The sequence below is a fragment of the Hemibagrus wyckioides genome, linkage group LG10, assembly GCF_019097595.1.
Source record: "Hemibagrus wyckioides isolate EC202008001 linkage group LG10, SWU_Hwy_1.0, whole genome shotgun sequence".
Lineage (NCBI taxonomy): Eukaryota > Metazoa > Chordata > Actinopteri > Siluriformes > Bagridae > Hemibagrus > Hemibagrus wyckioides.
In genome coordinates, this window is record NC_080719.1 from 19,698,886 (window position 1) to 19,715,530 (window position 16,645).

A 16,645-nucleotide genomic window follows, 5' to 3' on the forward strand; every position below is an offset into this window, starting at 1 on the left:
GGCCTATAAACAATCTATCATTTTAACTAGTTTAGGAACACTGTGTTTTAGATGGATCACGAAAACCAACAGAATGATAAAATATTAAATTATTTATTCTGTACTCTGCTACAAAAGCACTTGCACAGAGTTAGAAATTTGACAGAAAGAAAAATAAAGCCAAAGCTGGATTCAAGACTCACTGCAAAAAAAAAAAAAGTTTTTCAGCAATAATGTCTCGAAAATCATCCAAATTAGTGTTTTATTTATTTATTTATTTTTCCATTTATTGCTATTCTAATTCCTGTACAATTGGCAGATAATTTTCCTAATTTGAAGCATTTATTTCTAAAAACAAGTAAAATTATCTGCTAATAGAATAGGAATTAGTATAACTACTAAATTAATTTTAAAAAAATACATTTCTTTTAATAGGAAATACTAATTAGATCTGACTATATTTAAGATATTTTTCATTTTCTAAAATGACCCCCCCATTTTTCTTGTTCAGTGTAAGTGCAGACACTGGGCCACTTCATGATATTTACTCAGAGTACTTAAAATAAATAAAAAATAAGTAAAAAAATAAATAAATAAATAATATTTTTAAAAAATCCAATCCAATCAAATCCGCAATCAAAGCCTTTTTTCTTTCATAATGTAGACGTAGCATTATTCCATACTCCAAATGAACAAAAAAACAACATAAGCTGTACATCAGCACTCATTACTGTATGCTTTTGTCAAATTTCAGCTTTAAATGCACTGCAGCATTGTCTAATGTGTTTTGTTCAAAGCAAGAGTAGAGAAGCTGCCTGCTATGATTGCTGTTGTATGCAATCTGTTGTTGAAAAAGCTTACGCAAGTAATAGCATGACTAATGCCTGATATAGGGAAGATGCGTTCCATTAGATTAACCACAACATGCCAGTGAAACGTGTCTTTCAGTTTTAAAAATAATAATAATAATAAAAACACTCTTAAAAATAAAGCGAAGAACCATTTAAGAACCTTTATTTTTAAGAGTGTATGGTCATAGATTATTTTCTTTCCGTGTCAGACTTATTTTTTGGATTATTCTTTTCATATTTAAATTTATCCAACAATAACATTTACGTAGAGTGTTTTTAAAAGGTGGTAAGTGGTAATTTGACAAGTGACAGAATAGTAGATGTGAAAAATAGGAGTAAATGCAATTATCAATACTATATTTTTTTCACAATGTATTACTTTAATAATAATAATAATAATAATAATAATAATAATAATAATAATAATAATAATAATAACAACAATAATAATAATAATAATAATAATAATAATAATAATAATAATAATAATAATAATAATAACAATAATAATAATCCCTGAATAAGAACCACATAGGTTCAATTCAAACACCTCTTCAAAATTGTTTTATATAAAGAACCATTTTTAGATTCAATATATGAAGTGATTTAGAACCATTTTAGGTTCTAAATAAAATCATTTCTTTTAAAGAGTGTATTTAATGTTCATGGTTCAACTTTAGCATTTCTGTCAAACAACATTAAAAAAAACTCCACCTATGACCCTTAAAGGCTCGTTGTTTGTTGTCCCTCTGTATATTAATGATATTAGAGCGCTAAGACCCTGTAAAAGAACCCTTCCCTTCCTCAATGGTTCTTTTTTTTAATTATTATTATTAAATTCTTAGCTGTCTAAAAGCTGGATCTTTTGGGTTAGGGTTATGGTTAGTATCAAATTTAATATCAAATTTAGTGTTTAACAGTGTAAACCTAAAATAACATTTCTGCCCCATGCTGAAGTTGCATCACAGTGCAGTTTGTTTCTCTGATTAAGCACTTTCAAGAGAGATGTGCCCTCTCATATATCTTTATTAGTAGCAGCAGAACTCCTACACAGAGTTAGAAACAACTAGAAGATGACAAAGTGGACGTTGTTTGTTGTTTTCTGATGTGCACTTGTGCATTCCAAGTGCACTTTGTGACATTTACTGAATGCAATTACAGAGTGGAAAAAAAAAGATACAGATCATAAAAATAGATGTTTTACTTCTTTTCCTTCTAGCCCACCAGGCCACCAGTTTCCTTTGGTACTCTCTCTTGTCTGTGGGATCTGTGGTCACTCTAACTCATCTCTTAACCTTAGTAATTCAAAAAAAAAAAAAAAAAACCTGCTGATCAAACTTTTCCCACATTCCCAACCTTTTGTATTCAAGACAGGATGGAGTTTGGCTGATTAACACAATCAATGTTAGCAACCGGGGCATCTTCTACAGATCCCTGATCTCAATTCAACACCATGTTGATAATGATAGGCCTCACAGGCTGTGGAAATAATGCTGACTATTCATTACTATCCTCTGATTCGGTGTTTCCACTGCGGGAAGTGGAATTCCGCAGGCTGCGGAACCCGTTATGAAGAAATAGTGGCCTCATTAGGGCTGAAACCTTGCGTGTAAATCTGTACAGTGTACAGTCTGAATATAAGAGGGCTGATACATTGGTTTATAAAGCATACAATGCTGTATTTCTAATACCATGCCACATTTGTTCCTGGCCCTTAAGGAGATTACAGGAAATTCAATGGGCAACGAGATCTTACAGATTGCACTTCAAGTTATAGCAGCCATGGCAACAGGGTGTCACTGGGGCTGCTAACAGATGAAGACATGTTTGGCTGGCTCAAATGCTGGTGCTTGCAAAAAAAAAAAAAAAAATACTATTTACCATCTGTTGCTGATACCTGCACAGGTTTTTGTCCCAGGAGGCACTAAATAATAAGAAACACAATTTAAACATGTTAGACAACAAGGTGTGTTTAGGTACCATTCTGAAATGGCAGCAAAGTTGAGTTTCAACATTAAAAAACGTAGAATCTGGGAGTTATGCACAGCCTAGAGCAGGTTTATGCCAGACCAGATTGTGACCAAGGCTACAGAGCATCATTCACCTGGGTAGCCCAGAGTTTCTGATATAATGTGGTCAGTGGTGATTTTCCCCTCAGCAACTGAAGCATTGTTTGTTAGTTTGAAAACATAAGATGAAAATAAGCACACAGTTCAGGGGTCCATCTCTGAAGTCCCATGCTAATTGTCTATACTGACTTGTCACTACTAGAGACAAAAGCAAAAGAATTTAATACACTAATACACTGATACAAGACCTCTTCCTGGACATAAAAGACTGTGTCTTCTTAAAACACTTGACATTCATACAAGATGTGATGCAAACTGTGAACAAACATCACTGGTTTGTGAGCATAGACTTGATATAGATATGTAGTTCCATAAGAGTCCTTCCCTTTTGCTTAGTATATGAGAGTTCCCCTAGAGCTCACTATAGTGCAATGCCAGGGTCCATGTATAATCCTTTATCTGGACAACTGGCTGCTCTGTGGATAGCCCAACAGCAGGGGACAAGCCAGGCAGAGCTGATCACAAATATGGAAAGGGTGGAAAGTCAAAAATGTTAAGTTATTTGACTTACACAAAGACTCCAGTTAAGAAACCTATTGGCCAGTCAGGGCACTCAAGTTACTGACCAGATGATGGTGTGCTTTGTGAAGCATCATAAACGGGCTCAGCTGTCAAGAGATGGGTTAGCCCATTGGGTCAAGGAAGTGATTAAACAAACATACTTGAATGAAGTCACACCTTTTTCTTTAAAAATGGTGGGGTCACTTGCAGATATTTTTGAAGCTGTGACATGGAGCTCAACATCTACTTTTGTTAGATTTTATTGTCAGAATCTCCTTCATATCAGACCAGTTCATCAGAATGACACTTTGCTTGCATCTAACATTAGACATTTATTTTTAGAAACAAGAGCTGACTTTTTGTCAACTAGGCTGATTCAATCAGACAATGAATATGTTGCCTTACAGCAAGACTCTACCTGAAAAAAGGCACCGGTTAAGCAAAGTTCAGCAAATCTTGAAGAAATTTAGGATGTCTGATAAAGAGCAGATGTCTATTTATTTGCTAACACACAGAAAACTCTCTGTCCATAGCAAAAATAAGAGGATGCAATGGCACACATTTGACCAAATCTCCAGCCGCATGCCTTTCCACCAGTGACAATGTTATAGATGACACTGCAGTGCATAAGAAACCAACACCATTTGGGGTAAATGAGCCACTGTTCTTCCTGTTATTAACATTTCTAATAAGCCTCTTTTCCCTCTATCCATCAGACTGGACCTGCTGCACTGGGTACTCGGCTCACTGCGGCACAGCAGACCAGACACCTCGAAAATATGTGTCTGGCTTTTGGGAGCAACATCTGGGATATACTCTAACATGTTCACAAAACTGTCAGACAAGGTCCTGTGAGTGTACAGGTCATCAGCATACACCCATTGTCCTGCACCATAAACCATAGTTTGGTGTTTTGCAGCATAAGCTAAATGTCTTGTTTTTGGGGTTTTACCGTAATACTGTATGTGACAGACTGATGGTTTCCTGCTGGGGGTATGCACACTACTCAAATCTTTTCTTAAAGGTGTGGAACAGCTTTGACAAGCATTCCACTTCAGAACCTGAAGATGTGGTGGTTTGTGCACCTTGACATATGAAACAATATTCGATGCAGATATAAAGTGGTCACTATGGTCAGATAATTTGGCAAATTGTTTGCATCATCAGTCACCATGCAGTGCCTAAGTTAGAGACTGGCTTTCAAACGTCATGCCCTAGCCAATCCCAGCATTCCTGCCAAAAGTGCAATATTGATGCCGTGGTATATTAAGAAACCTATCGACCAGTCAGGGCACTCAAGTTACTGAGCAGCTGTTTGTGTGCTTTGTGAAGCATCATAAAGGGGGCTCAGCTGTCTAGAGATGGGTTAGCCCATCGGGTCAAGGAAGTGATTATACAAACATACTTCAATGAAGTCATACCTTTTTTCCTTTAATATCATTGAACACACAGTATAACTACTCTAATAGGTTGCTTCTAATAGATATTTTTGAAGCTGTGACATAACATGCATCTACTTTTGCCAGATTTTATTGCCAGAATATTCCTCCATAGCAGACTATGTGGTGAATTTGAATGATGATTGCCTCAGAATTTTAAAATCCAATACATGTAATGACTGCCGTCTGTTATTATAGTATGTGGGAAAGGCAAGAAGACAAGCATTGGTGCCTTTTACAGGATGCACTTGTGGGGTCATGAACATGGGATGACAGCTTTGCTATTGTTACTCAGCAAGGAAATAAGTTAATTAGAAGTACTCCTCAAGCTCCATAGGAAACTCTTCTGGCAGTCTGCCACTCGATCGGAGACCATGGGTGAATACATAATCTTTCATTATACCTTCACTTTATTTCTTCTTTGTGAATATTTGAAAGTATACCTATAAAAATCAACTGTCAAAATCTTACAGAAAACAGATATGTTCAATGAAAAATGAAATACTTGACTGCATTAGTGTGGTATTTGTACATCAGTTCTTTTATATTGACTGATATGCATTTGATTTAATACTTTTCGATCTGCTGGCTAACACTATGCTTTGGTGGAATCAGGTTATTTTATTTTGAATAATCCATCCTGTAAAGTATCTTCTGATGGTGGTTCATTTCCATGGTGGTTCATTGTCTTGGGCTCAAGATCTTTGCTGGAACTTGTTTGAGGCAAAGCTGTAATTATAGATGAAGACAGCTCAGGCATCTCAGGAGACACACATGAATATATAGAGCTGCTGTCTAAATTCCTGGTGCTTAGTTAAATTATACACCTTCCTGTGCAGCTAGAAACAGAGGAACATGGACATTATACAATGCCTAGCATTTGATCGTTCACATATTTTGTTGTGTTTCAACCTGGAATTGAAATTGACTTAAATAGAGTTTTTAGCATTCGGTTTATGTACTATGTTGAACATTTGAAGATGCAAAGTGTTTAATGAAATGCAGAAATTTGTTTGCGCATATATTCACCACCACAGTAAATAATTTGTGCTAGATCATTCCCGTGCAGGATTCAGTCACTTCTCAGTTTTGAAGCCTTCCAGGAGCTTATTTACATGGATTTCAAGTACCTCTGCAGTTTTTTGATTAATACCTTTACCTTTATTTAATTATATAATGACATTAAGATGAACCTCATAATGATATAGCTCATAATAATTTCCATCTTGCCCTTAAGACGGAAATAAATTAGCCTTACAGGTATACATTATTGTAAAGTTAACTGAATTAACACAGTTGTGTTGGAATGTCCTTAGCCTAGTTATATGTAAACATTTAGCCTGAACTGTATATAATTCGTGATTTTTTAGCATATATCCACACGCAAACATCAGGAAGCACAGAAAACAAAACAAAGACTGAGCCCGACAGAGCAGTGAACTTAGTTCGCTTTGACTAAGCTTTAAATTCGGAAAGCGTAAAACAAAAATGGGATGCTGAGAGAAAACTGTTGCTCTCCATGGTTCTGAACCCTGTAGTCACAAGAAAAGCTTCAGCAGTGGATCACAGACTGCTGTGATCATAGCCATGACCACTCACCTTCCTCTGAGATGTAGAAACTGACTGTGAATATCATGCCTCGTTACATCTCTCGCACAGATGGTGGAGGATTCAAAGTTGACTTCGCTAATCTCTCGAAAATATCTCTGCAGTCCAGTGTTTTTTGCCTTCACTATCAAAGTTGTGCATAGAGAATATTTAAATCTAAAATTATGAGTAAGATTATTTTAAAGTTACTTCAGGGTGATGAATCTTGTGTTATGGTTGATAAATTAAGAAATGATTAGCTATGTTATATAGGTCAATGGTCTTATGGACATTTTTGTGTAACATTTTGTTCCCCCAAAACAAATAATAACTAATAACTGCAAGTGCCCCTTGGACAGTTTGGCATTTTCTTTTAACCCAGAGCAATACTGTCACACTGATATACACTATATTGCCAAAAGTATTCGCTCACCCATCCAAATAATCAGAATCAGGTGTTCCAGTCACTTCCATGGCCACAGGTATATAAAATCAAGCACCTAGGCATGCAGACTGTTTTTACAAACATTTGTGAAAGAATGGGTCGCTCTCAGGAGCTCAGTGAATTCCAGTGTGGAACTGTGATAGGATGCCACCTGTGCAACAAATCCAGTCGTGAAATTTCCTCACTCCTAAATATTCCACAGTCAACTGTCAGCTGTATTATAAGAACGTGGAAGTGTTTGGGAACGACAGCAACTCAGCCACGAAGTGGTAGGCCACGTAAACTGACGGAGCGGGGTCAGCGGATGCTGAGGCGCATAGTGCGAAGAGGTCGCCAACTTTCTGCAGAGTCAATCGCTACAGACCTCCAAACTTCATGTGGCCTTCAGATTAGCTCAAGAACAATGCGCAGAGAGCTTCATGGAATGGGTTTCCATGGCCGAGCAGCTGCATCCAAGCCATACATCACCAAGTGCAATGCAAAGCGTCGGATGCAGTGGTGTAAAGCACGCCGCCACTGGACTCTAGAGCAGTGGAAACGCGTTCTCTGGAGTGACGAATCGCGCTTCTCCATCTGGCAATCTGATGGATGAGTCTGGGTTTGGCGGTTGCCAGGAGAACGGTACTTGTCTGACTGCATTGTGCCAAGTGTAAAGTTTGGTGGAGGGGGGATTATGGTGTGGGGTTGTTTTTCAGGAGCTGGGCTTGGCCCCTTAGTTCCAGTGAAAGGAACTCTGAATGCTTCAGCAAACCAAGACATTTTGGACAATTCCATGCTCCCAACTTTGTGGGAACAGTTTGGAGCTGGCCCCTTCCTCTTCCAACATGACTGTGCACCAGTGCACAAAGCAAGGTCCATAAAGACATGGATGACAGAGTCTGGTGTGGAGGAACTTGACTGGCCTGCACAGAGTCCTGACCTCAACCCGATAGAACACCTTTGGGATGAATTAGAGCGGAGACTGAGAGCCAGGCCTTCTCGTCCAACATCAGTGTGTGACCTCACAAATGCGCTTCTGGAAGAATGGTCAAAAATTCCCATAAACACATTCCTAAACCTTGTGGACAGCCTTCCCAGAAGAGTTGAAGCTGTTATAGCTGCAAAGGGTGGACCGACGTCATATTGAACCCTATGGATTAGGAATGGGATGACACTTAAGTTCATATGCGAGTCAAGGCAGGTGAGCGAATACTTTTGGCAATATAGTGTATGTTATAATTGGGGGAATTGGGAGGAAAAAATGCAGAAATGTTCATTTCTGTTCCCCCCTTCTTTCTTACTCTGGCTGTCAGCATCTAACTGGGTTCTTCAGCCAAACTTTTACTTATACATTCACATTCATATTTATATTACTGTAGACTTACTCACTTATTGCCACCCTACTGCTAATGCTACAGCATTTGCCATAGACAATCCTGGCTCCCCCCAATAACTCCAAGACAAGACAGAATAAGAGGCTTTTGAATAACATCTGGTTTAAGGTTCAGTATAGATTCTTAAAGTGGAAATACATCCACAGTAAAAGCTATTGTTATAAGTTATAATCTCTTGTCTAATACAGGGACACTGAACGAAAATTATGGAGGACTAAAAGACCGTCAGTATTTTAATTCTAAGTTATTTTTATATCAAGTCATTTGATTATTCACTTCATTCAACTTGTCAGCTAATTACCAAGCTCTTAATGAACTAAATTTGTTTAAAAGAAGAAAAAACACAATTCTCAGCCTGGCAGAAAGGGGGAGGGAGGGGTGACAGAGGAAGAGAGACTGAGTGACAGAGGGACGGGGGATAGGAGAGAAACACAGAGAGAGAGAGAGAGAGACAGAGGGACGGGAGAGGGGGGGGGTCGCAAATGCCTTCAAGACGTGTCAGACATGAAAGCACGTGAACGCACGTTTACAACAAACGGTCTAATTTAAGTTGTAATTATTCATGCAACCACTGTAGCTCAATATTTACTTTCAATGAATAAAATAATATAAAGAAAAAATCTTCTTGCGGTTGATGACAGGCTGCTAAAGAATACATTCAAACCAAATACGTTTTCTCACGCTGACCCTTTCCCTTGAACACACACACACACACACACACCACGTCGTAATTATAGCTCTGAACCCGTACGCACGAACTTCACAGGAGAACTTGAAAGCACCAAAAGATCAAGATTGGCACTTGAGCCAGGGCTCTCTCTCCATTTATCGCTGCACGCGCACGGCTTGGCAAGCGATTCCCCGCGCTCTCGTGTCCACAGATGAGATTATATGACATCATAAATGTGCGCGTGAAAGTCAGTGATCTCGCAAGGAGTGAGACAGAAAGAAGGAAGAAAGATTTATTCTGTTAAACTAATGTATTTTACGACCAGCGCGTAAAACATGTTTGACAATGCCATTATTTCCGCTCACTCACATTATTTCCGCTCACCATTATTTCCTCCTTTCTTCTGTATATTAATGTCTAAGTATGCAATTTGCCCGAGGTAAGCTTATACATTCAGATACATAAAACTGGCTTGCTCACACATTACCATATTATAATTGACACTATTGCATTGGACGAGGACAGAGTCCGCTACTCCAGTACAGAAGATTTAAAGGCATGTTTTCAGAAACCTTCATTTTCTGTACTGGAGTCCAGCAAGCACATGAGAGAAATGTAGGCTATAAACCATTAGACTGTTATACGGGATTAGTCACATACCTTGCGCGAGATCTAGTTAAAGGCTCTGGGCTGAGTTTCCCAAACAGATTACAATATAGGACTGAAAGTACAGGATTTGGGGGAGAATGCAAATAAAATTCATGCACCTAGCTTGAGGAGCCAATAAAACAGATTTGGGGCGTAATTCAATATAAATTTGTTAATTGAAAAAAAAAAAAAACCCCACTCATTCTTTATTATTTTTTTCCTCCAATAACATCATATAGCCCTGTTAAATATTATAAACATCAGTGTACAATGCCAACTAATACCACTTAATTTCAAACTCAAAAGCGACCAGATTATTTATTTATTTATTTTTATCCCAAATTCGCCGCACGGAATTTCAGTCTCAGGCATCAGAGAGAACTGTGTATAAGTGGATCGTCCGTGCTATTCATTCATAATACTCAGGAATTGTATTGGAAACTCTTGAAAGAAACACACTCACAGCTGCTCGCGCCCAAAGCTGAAGTAAAAACACTGAGGGTGGTGATGAACACGCCGATGGCGCTGTGGAATCCCATCGTTTAGAAAGAGCAGGCTAGTCCTCTGTACAGCTGAACGCTTCTTTCCAAAACACCTCGCCAGCTCCAGCTCCAGCCTCTTGTGAAAATAGCTCAAAGACTCCCAAGTTTCTCTGCTCGTGCTACTTTCGTTCTCCTACCACACACGCGCATACACACGCGCGTGCGCATGCACGCACGCACGTTCACACACATATACAGAGAGAGAGAGAGAGAGAGAGCGGAAGAGAGAGAGAGAGAGAGAGAGAGAGAGCGAAAGAGAGAGAGAGAGAGTCACTGGACGCGCGCCACCGTTAATGCGCTCTCTCTCTCTCTCTCTCTCTCTCTCTCTCGCTCACCCTCGCTCTCTTGTGTGTGTAGCACCTGTAAAATAGCAGCAGAAAAAAAATCTATTTTACAAGACCCAATATAAATTTAATCCCATCTGAATAGGGCTGTAGATTTGAAAGGTATCATGTGTCATGGGACAGCTGTCCATAGCCAAGGATAACAACCTATTTAAAATAAGCAACAGATGTAAAAGTGCAAAAACATACACATTTTTGGTTAAAAATATCAGTTTTGTGTAGCTACTCTTTAGTCATATGTGGTACTCAGTTGCACGTGACCATTCAATTTCAGTAACTGGTCATTGATGCTGTGGATCCAGGAACATTTAGCACAAGGTGGATGAATTCATCATGGATGGAAACCAGACCATCCAGCAAGACCCCATATACACATATTCACACCTAGGAGCAATCCACCTATCTGCATGTTTTTGAACCGTGGAGAACTCCAGGCGAAAACCCACCCAGACATGTGGAGAACATGTGATAAGACAATAACCTGAGTATTGGACTGAACCAAGAAGGAAACCTTGAACAGTGAGGTAGCAACTCCACCACCATGCCTCTTATATACTGTGAAAGTTATCTACCTTTTTATATCCTGCTGCCATATGAACAACCACAGCATGAAATATTGCCACCTTGTCACTGAAGGAAAGAGACTTTTATCATCGGACATCTAAATATTGCATTGCTTTGCAATATGTTGCCTTGGGACAGTATTATTCATTCAAATATGATAATAGCTTTCCCTCAGGGTAGAAACTGACAGGATGGTGACAGTATTTACCATGATCTGGACATCTGTCTAAATTAGGCTGAGAAACTGACATCGGGCCTCATTTATCAAGCTGAAGACAAATGGATTTATTCGCAAATCATTTGCAGGAAAAATTTACCCATGGAATTTGATATTCATGAAAATCCACTAATTTTGGAAAATTTCTGCATCCTATCTGTGTGGAAATCTGCTTAAATGTAAACCTCAACTTGATCGCATGCATTACTGCACTTTTACCTTTTATATATGGTACACGCTGTTGGTTTTATATTGCTTCTTTTTTATTATGTTTACAGCATTTAGAAGATGCCTTCATCCAGATCGACTTATAGGAGTGCTTTGGAGCATCAGAACACGTCCTTCCGCTTATTCAATAAACCAGGGACTAAGAGTACTATTGAGAAAATGTAGTAAACTCCAGCATTTTCTATTAAATGCAGAATATGAAAAATGTGAAGAAACACAAAGCCATAAATTAATACAGATGAAAAGAACCGTTTAATTATAACAATAGAATTGCTGCCGTACAAACAGAGGAAGCTCCAGTCTGTCTGCGCATATGAATAAGCTGTAAACAAATGCCTCAGCTAAAGATTTAGGGCTCATCATGCTTATGAGCAAAAGGATGTTTAAAGAAAGGTATAATTTATTTATTTATTTTTTTTTTTTTTTTTGAAGGATGAAAGCTGGCTTATAAATCAATTCTTTTAATGCTGAGCAACACTTCACGCATGTTATCACCTAGGCACAGTCTAGACCTTTTCTTCTCCTCTATTTTCATGTCACAACATTTTCTTGTCACCTAAACTTAAGTCACATTTAATTTCCCTTTTCGTTTTTTTTTTTTTTTTGTCTCAAGATCTATTATTCTTTGCATGTGCTGTTCCTCTGCAACACAGTTTTTATTGTTATAGAAGTGAGTCAAACAACTTTAAGACTATCTGTCTTTTTTCTTTTTTTTTTTCTTCAGTTTTTTGTTTAGTAGTCATTTAGTGTTTCCAGTCTGTGCATTTGACCTTTTATGGAGTTTTGTGGGCGTCGCTAAATGCAAATGAGCAGTGTCTGGGACGTGCTTTTCACTTTAATTGTGATCAACTTAAGCAAGTGAGTACAAAGAAAACTAGAGTCTCAAAAATCAGAAGAAAAAATGGTTCAGCTACACGAACATTTCCTCACAATGTTACTAATACATTGATAAATGTTGTATTTCACTGTATGCAGGAGACATCAACTGCATCAGCTATACACACATATGCTTGCTCATTAATGCAAGCCTGATCTCTCCAGCTGAGTGATTTGTTATGGAAAAAGAATCAGCGTCTGTCTCACACTCTGGAAAGATGCCCATATATCCACTGTTTACTCACAAGGAAAGTCTCACATATAGTCCCTATTGCATCATAAAATGCTATAAGCATAAGTGCAGGAAACACTTTTCCTTGATAATGCAACATTTCAGAAAACACAAAAAACGTTCATGTGATTTCATGATCCATCATCTTAACCCTTTTCACCAATACACTGGAGTTCACTAGACATTTTCAATCAGTGTAAACTGATTTATCGCTACAAGTCTGATATAAAATGAATCAAGACTCATGGATTGCAGTGAGAGATGTGTTTTTTCCCTCTGTTGGATAACCTTACACAGAATTTTAGTGGTTGAAGATAACACCTTCAAACTGTAGATGTTTATGAACAAGCACTTGAAACATCTCAGAGAGCAGAAATGGGTTTTATATCACCATTTATTCGAAGATAAACCTTTTTTTCCCCTATGAATATTGTCCCAAGTAGGCTAGTTATAAACAGAACTAGTTATAAAAACTACAAATTCTTAAAGCCCTGAGAATCTACTTGTAAACAAACCACTGCTCTGGAATGTGACATGACAAAGAAATTCAATGCCTAACATGTGCACCACAAAACAGGCACAAATTCTATTATTTGACCTCGAGTAAAGTCAGAATGTAATTTGCATGTGTGACCAAACTCTTTAAATCCTTTCAAAGATGTTTACACAGCGTCTGATTCCTGCAAGCACAAAAAAAGTAAATAAAGTTTAGTATAGAGACCATTTATTAATGAAGAGGTTGGTTGGTGTCAGATTTCATGCTGTGACAGCTTTATTTTTGTATTCCTTATTAATTTTTTTATGCATAATTTTCAGTACACATCTGAAGAGGCTGTTTTTTTTTTTCTGGGGTGCATGTGATCAAAAATGAATATGGCATAATTCAGACGCACAGTAAAGAGGCGATCAAAGATATGCCACTTCAAAAGAGCTAAAAAAAAACAAGACATCAAGTTGAAGACCACCCTCTTGAACTGACTCAAAGACCGATATAAACAGATGTGTTTAATAAATAAGCCAAGAGGCAAAATAAAGAAATAAAAAACTAATAAATAAATAAATTTGCATGCATTACTGCTGAAGGGGTAATAAAATATGCAAGCAAATAAATAAATAAATAAATCTTGCTATAAAATAAATGAATCAATAAAAACAAACAAGTAATAAAAAAAATCTTTCTGTAAATAAATAAATAAATAAATAAATAAATAAATAAATCAATCCTGGATTATGTTTTTGGAAACATACTCTATGCAATATTCACATTGTGACTGAAGTTATCAGAGAAAACTTTTTTCACAGCCAGCTCAACCACACAAAAGCATCGAGTGACGATTTAATGTTGATAGCAACAGTGTTGGAATTTTATAATTACCGCTGGTCATAAATTTGCTTTATTGAAGGACATTCTTTGGATTAAAGCACAATGAAGGTTCCCCTAAGCTCTTAAGCCTCAATAGTAATTCTGAATAAAACACTTTTTTTGCATGCCCTTCAAACTGCAAGCATGTTTTTTTCCCTATTATATCTTACAATATTCTTCTTCATTCTTCATTACCACTGTTCTTCAGTCTCTGGCAGAGAGTGGAACATTTTGGTTTGATGAGAAATGGCAAGGAGTTATTATATGCATAACAACTCTGATTTTTTAAATCTGTGCATAGTGTGTCATGTAGACATGGCTGGATGCACATGGCATCGGTTTAAATGCTTAAATCATTAAGCCAGAGAGAGAGAGAGAGAGAGAGAGAGGACAGAGGGAGAGAACAGAGAGGGGGGAGAGAGAGAGACCAGAGGGTGGGGAGAGACAGAGTGAGAGAGTGGGGGAGAGATAGGAGAGAGAAAAAGAGAGGAGACAGAACAGAAGAGGTGAGAGAGAGAGCGAGAGAGAGAGAGTGTGAAAGAGAGAGGAGAAATAAAGACAGAGAGACAGAACAGAGAGGGAGAGGCGTAGAGAGAGGGAGAGAGAGACACACAGAGAGACAGAACAGTGAGACAGAACAATTAGGGGGAGGGACAGAGAGACAGAACAGATATGGGGAGGGACAGAGAGACAGAAAAGAGGGGGAGAGAGAGAGGGAGAGAGAGACACACAGAGAGACAGAGACAGAACAGTGAGACAGAACAGATAGGGGAGGGGCAGAGAGACAGAACAGAGGGGTGGGTGGGGGTGGGGGAGATACAGAGTGCATAGAACGGGGAAGGAAGGATATCTCTATGTATAGTTTTTATTTTTTAGTCCTCTGACACAGGAAAACAGAGGAGTAACATTATGCCAGAGGTACAACAGTGTGCTGTTTATGTATTCCTAAAAGTTTGTACTGTGTTCAAGAGTGCTCTCTCTCTCTCTCTCTCTCTCTCTCTCTTCGTCAAGGTTATCTTCCTGACAGAACAGACAGTCTCAGCACCCCTACGCAAGTGCTGTTCCACTGTCAACTCTCATAGGCCTGTTTGTTTACCGTCTGCTCTGCATATTATTATCAGCAAAACTTAATATCACTCTGTTACCATGAGCCAATGAAAACTGAAAAAAAAAACAAAACCCTGACATATAGAGATGTCTGTATATAGTCTGCATATGGCTGAGTGTGAGATTTTTAAACACATCGATGATAGATGTTAAACTAACATTAAATGACGTGTCTTAGCATATTACACATATTCTGTAGCACAGCATTTCTACTGATGAGACTATTTCTGAAAAAAAAAATGTGGATGGATCCAGATTTTAGCTTAAACACTGCATTTTGTTTGTCTGATGGTGTCCACAAGTGTCCACAAACCTTTGACCATTAGGGTCTATTTTAAAAATATATCTTCTTTTCTCTCACACCGAAAAAAAGGCTCATTGAATTCACTTAACTCAAGAAAGAAAATCATTTGAAACGTTAATCTATTAAAATCCAAGTCTTAGAATTGTATGATCACTTTAACAAATGGCTTTTAAGCAGAAGGAACACGGAAGAAAAAACATAATCTGTTGTAACCTGAAGATAAATAAAAGAAATAATCTATCATACATACAGAAGGTTGTCATTGTAGTGACCTCAGAGTCTAGGATTTTAGGCTGTGTCGTTATTTATTTCATTATTTTCGATGCCGTTTTGAGATTAGAAATGTAGGGGAAAATGTAAAATGATAAAAAAAGGTAATATTATAAATCAATAAGGATACTTACTCAATTATTTATCCAGGATACTGTTTCTACATTTCAGGCTTTTGAGCCTACATCTCTGCATCTTTAGACTTTCCATTCCATTAAATATTGATGAGAGGAATATATATTCCCATATTTTCATTATCTGCAATCTTTAACAAGTGTATCGACTCACCTTGTTTACTGAACTTGCAGACTGGTGTAAAGGATCTACTGTCCATTCACTGCAAGCACTGTTTCACAGAAATTTTACTTAGAACTTTCTTACATCTTTTGGCCAGAGATGAAACATGAAGGTTTCTGTGTTTTAAGTACACATGAAAATTGATACCATCAACAAAACAAAGTATTAACAATGTCTATGGATATTGTTAGTTTATTTATTTATTTATTTATTTATTTATTTAATTAGTAATATTTTTTTTTAATTTTTACTTTATTTTATCTTAATTTAATTTACAATTATTTAATTTGATTATTATTATTTTTTTTTTTTTGCATTTTTTTGCATTAATGAATTTGCAGTTTGTTGCATTTCTCATTTCCCATTGTACGAAATACAGGGTGGATTCAAATGCAAATAGATTCATTTAGCACCTGTAATGTGATTTATTAAGTCAGACATTCACATTGGGAACAGTAATGATATTCACAAATATTCCCAGAGACTTCGCACTTAATTTTTGCCAAATCTGTTTCTATCATATGAAGACAAAATTATACCATTCATCATGATTATGACTCAATATTTCAAAAGCCTGAAATGTCTGAAAATGATGACAATAAAAGCACGGCATGTTGGGTCCTGAAGGTCAGGGTGGGATTGGGGGTGGCGGCTGGGGTGGAGCTAACCTCTTTATATA

The 16,645-nt window shown here is 37.4% G+C and overlaps 1 protein-coding gene across 1 annotated transcript in view; it reads right to left on the bottom strand.

Moving 5' to 3' along the window:
- The window catches only part of cntnap5l (contactin associated protein family member 5 like), a 95,070-nt gene extending 84,724 nt beyond the window's left edge, over positions 1 to 10,346 (bottom strand). Inside the window, exon 1 of the mRNA XM_058401511.1 lies at positions 10,086 to 10,346. Within this exon, the coding sequence (XP_058257494.1) occupies positions 10,086 to 10,161 (76 nt within the window). The 5' untranslated portion in view covers positions 10,162 to 10,346. The remainder of the gene's footprint in view (positions 1 to 10,085) is intronic.
- Positions 10,347 to 16,645: the final 6,299 nt, after the last annotated feature.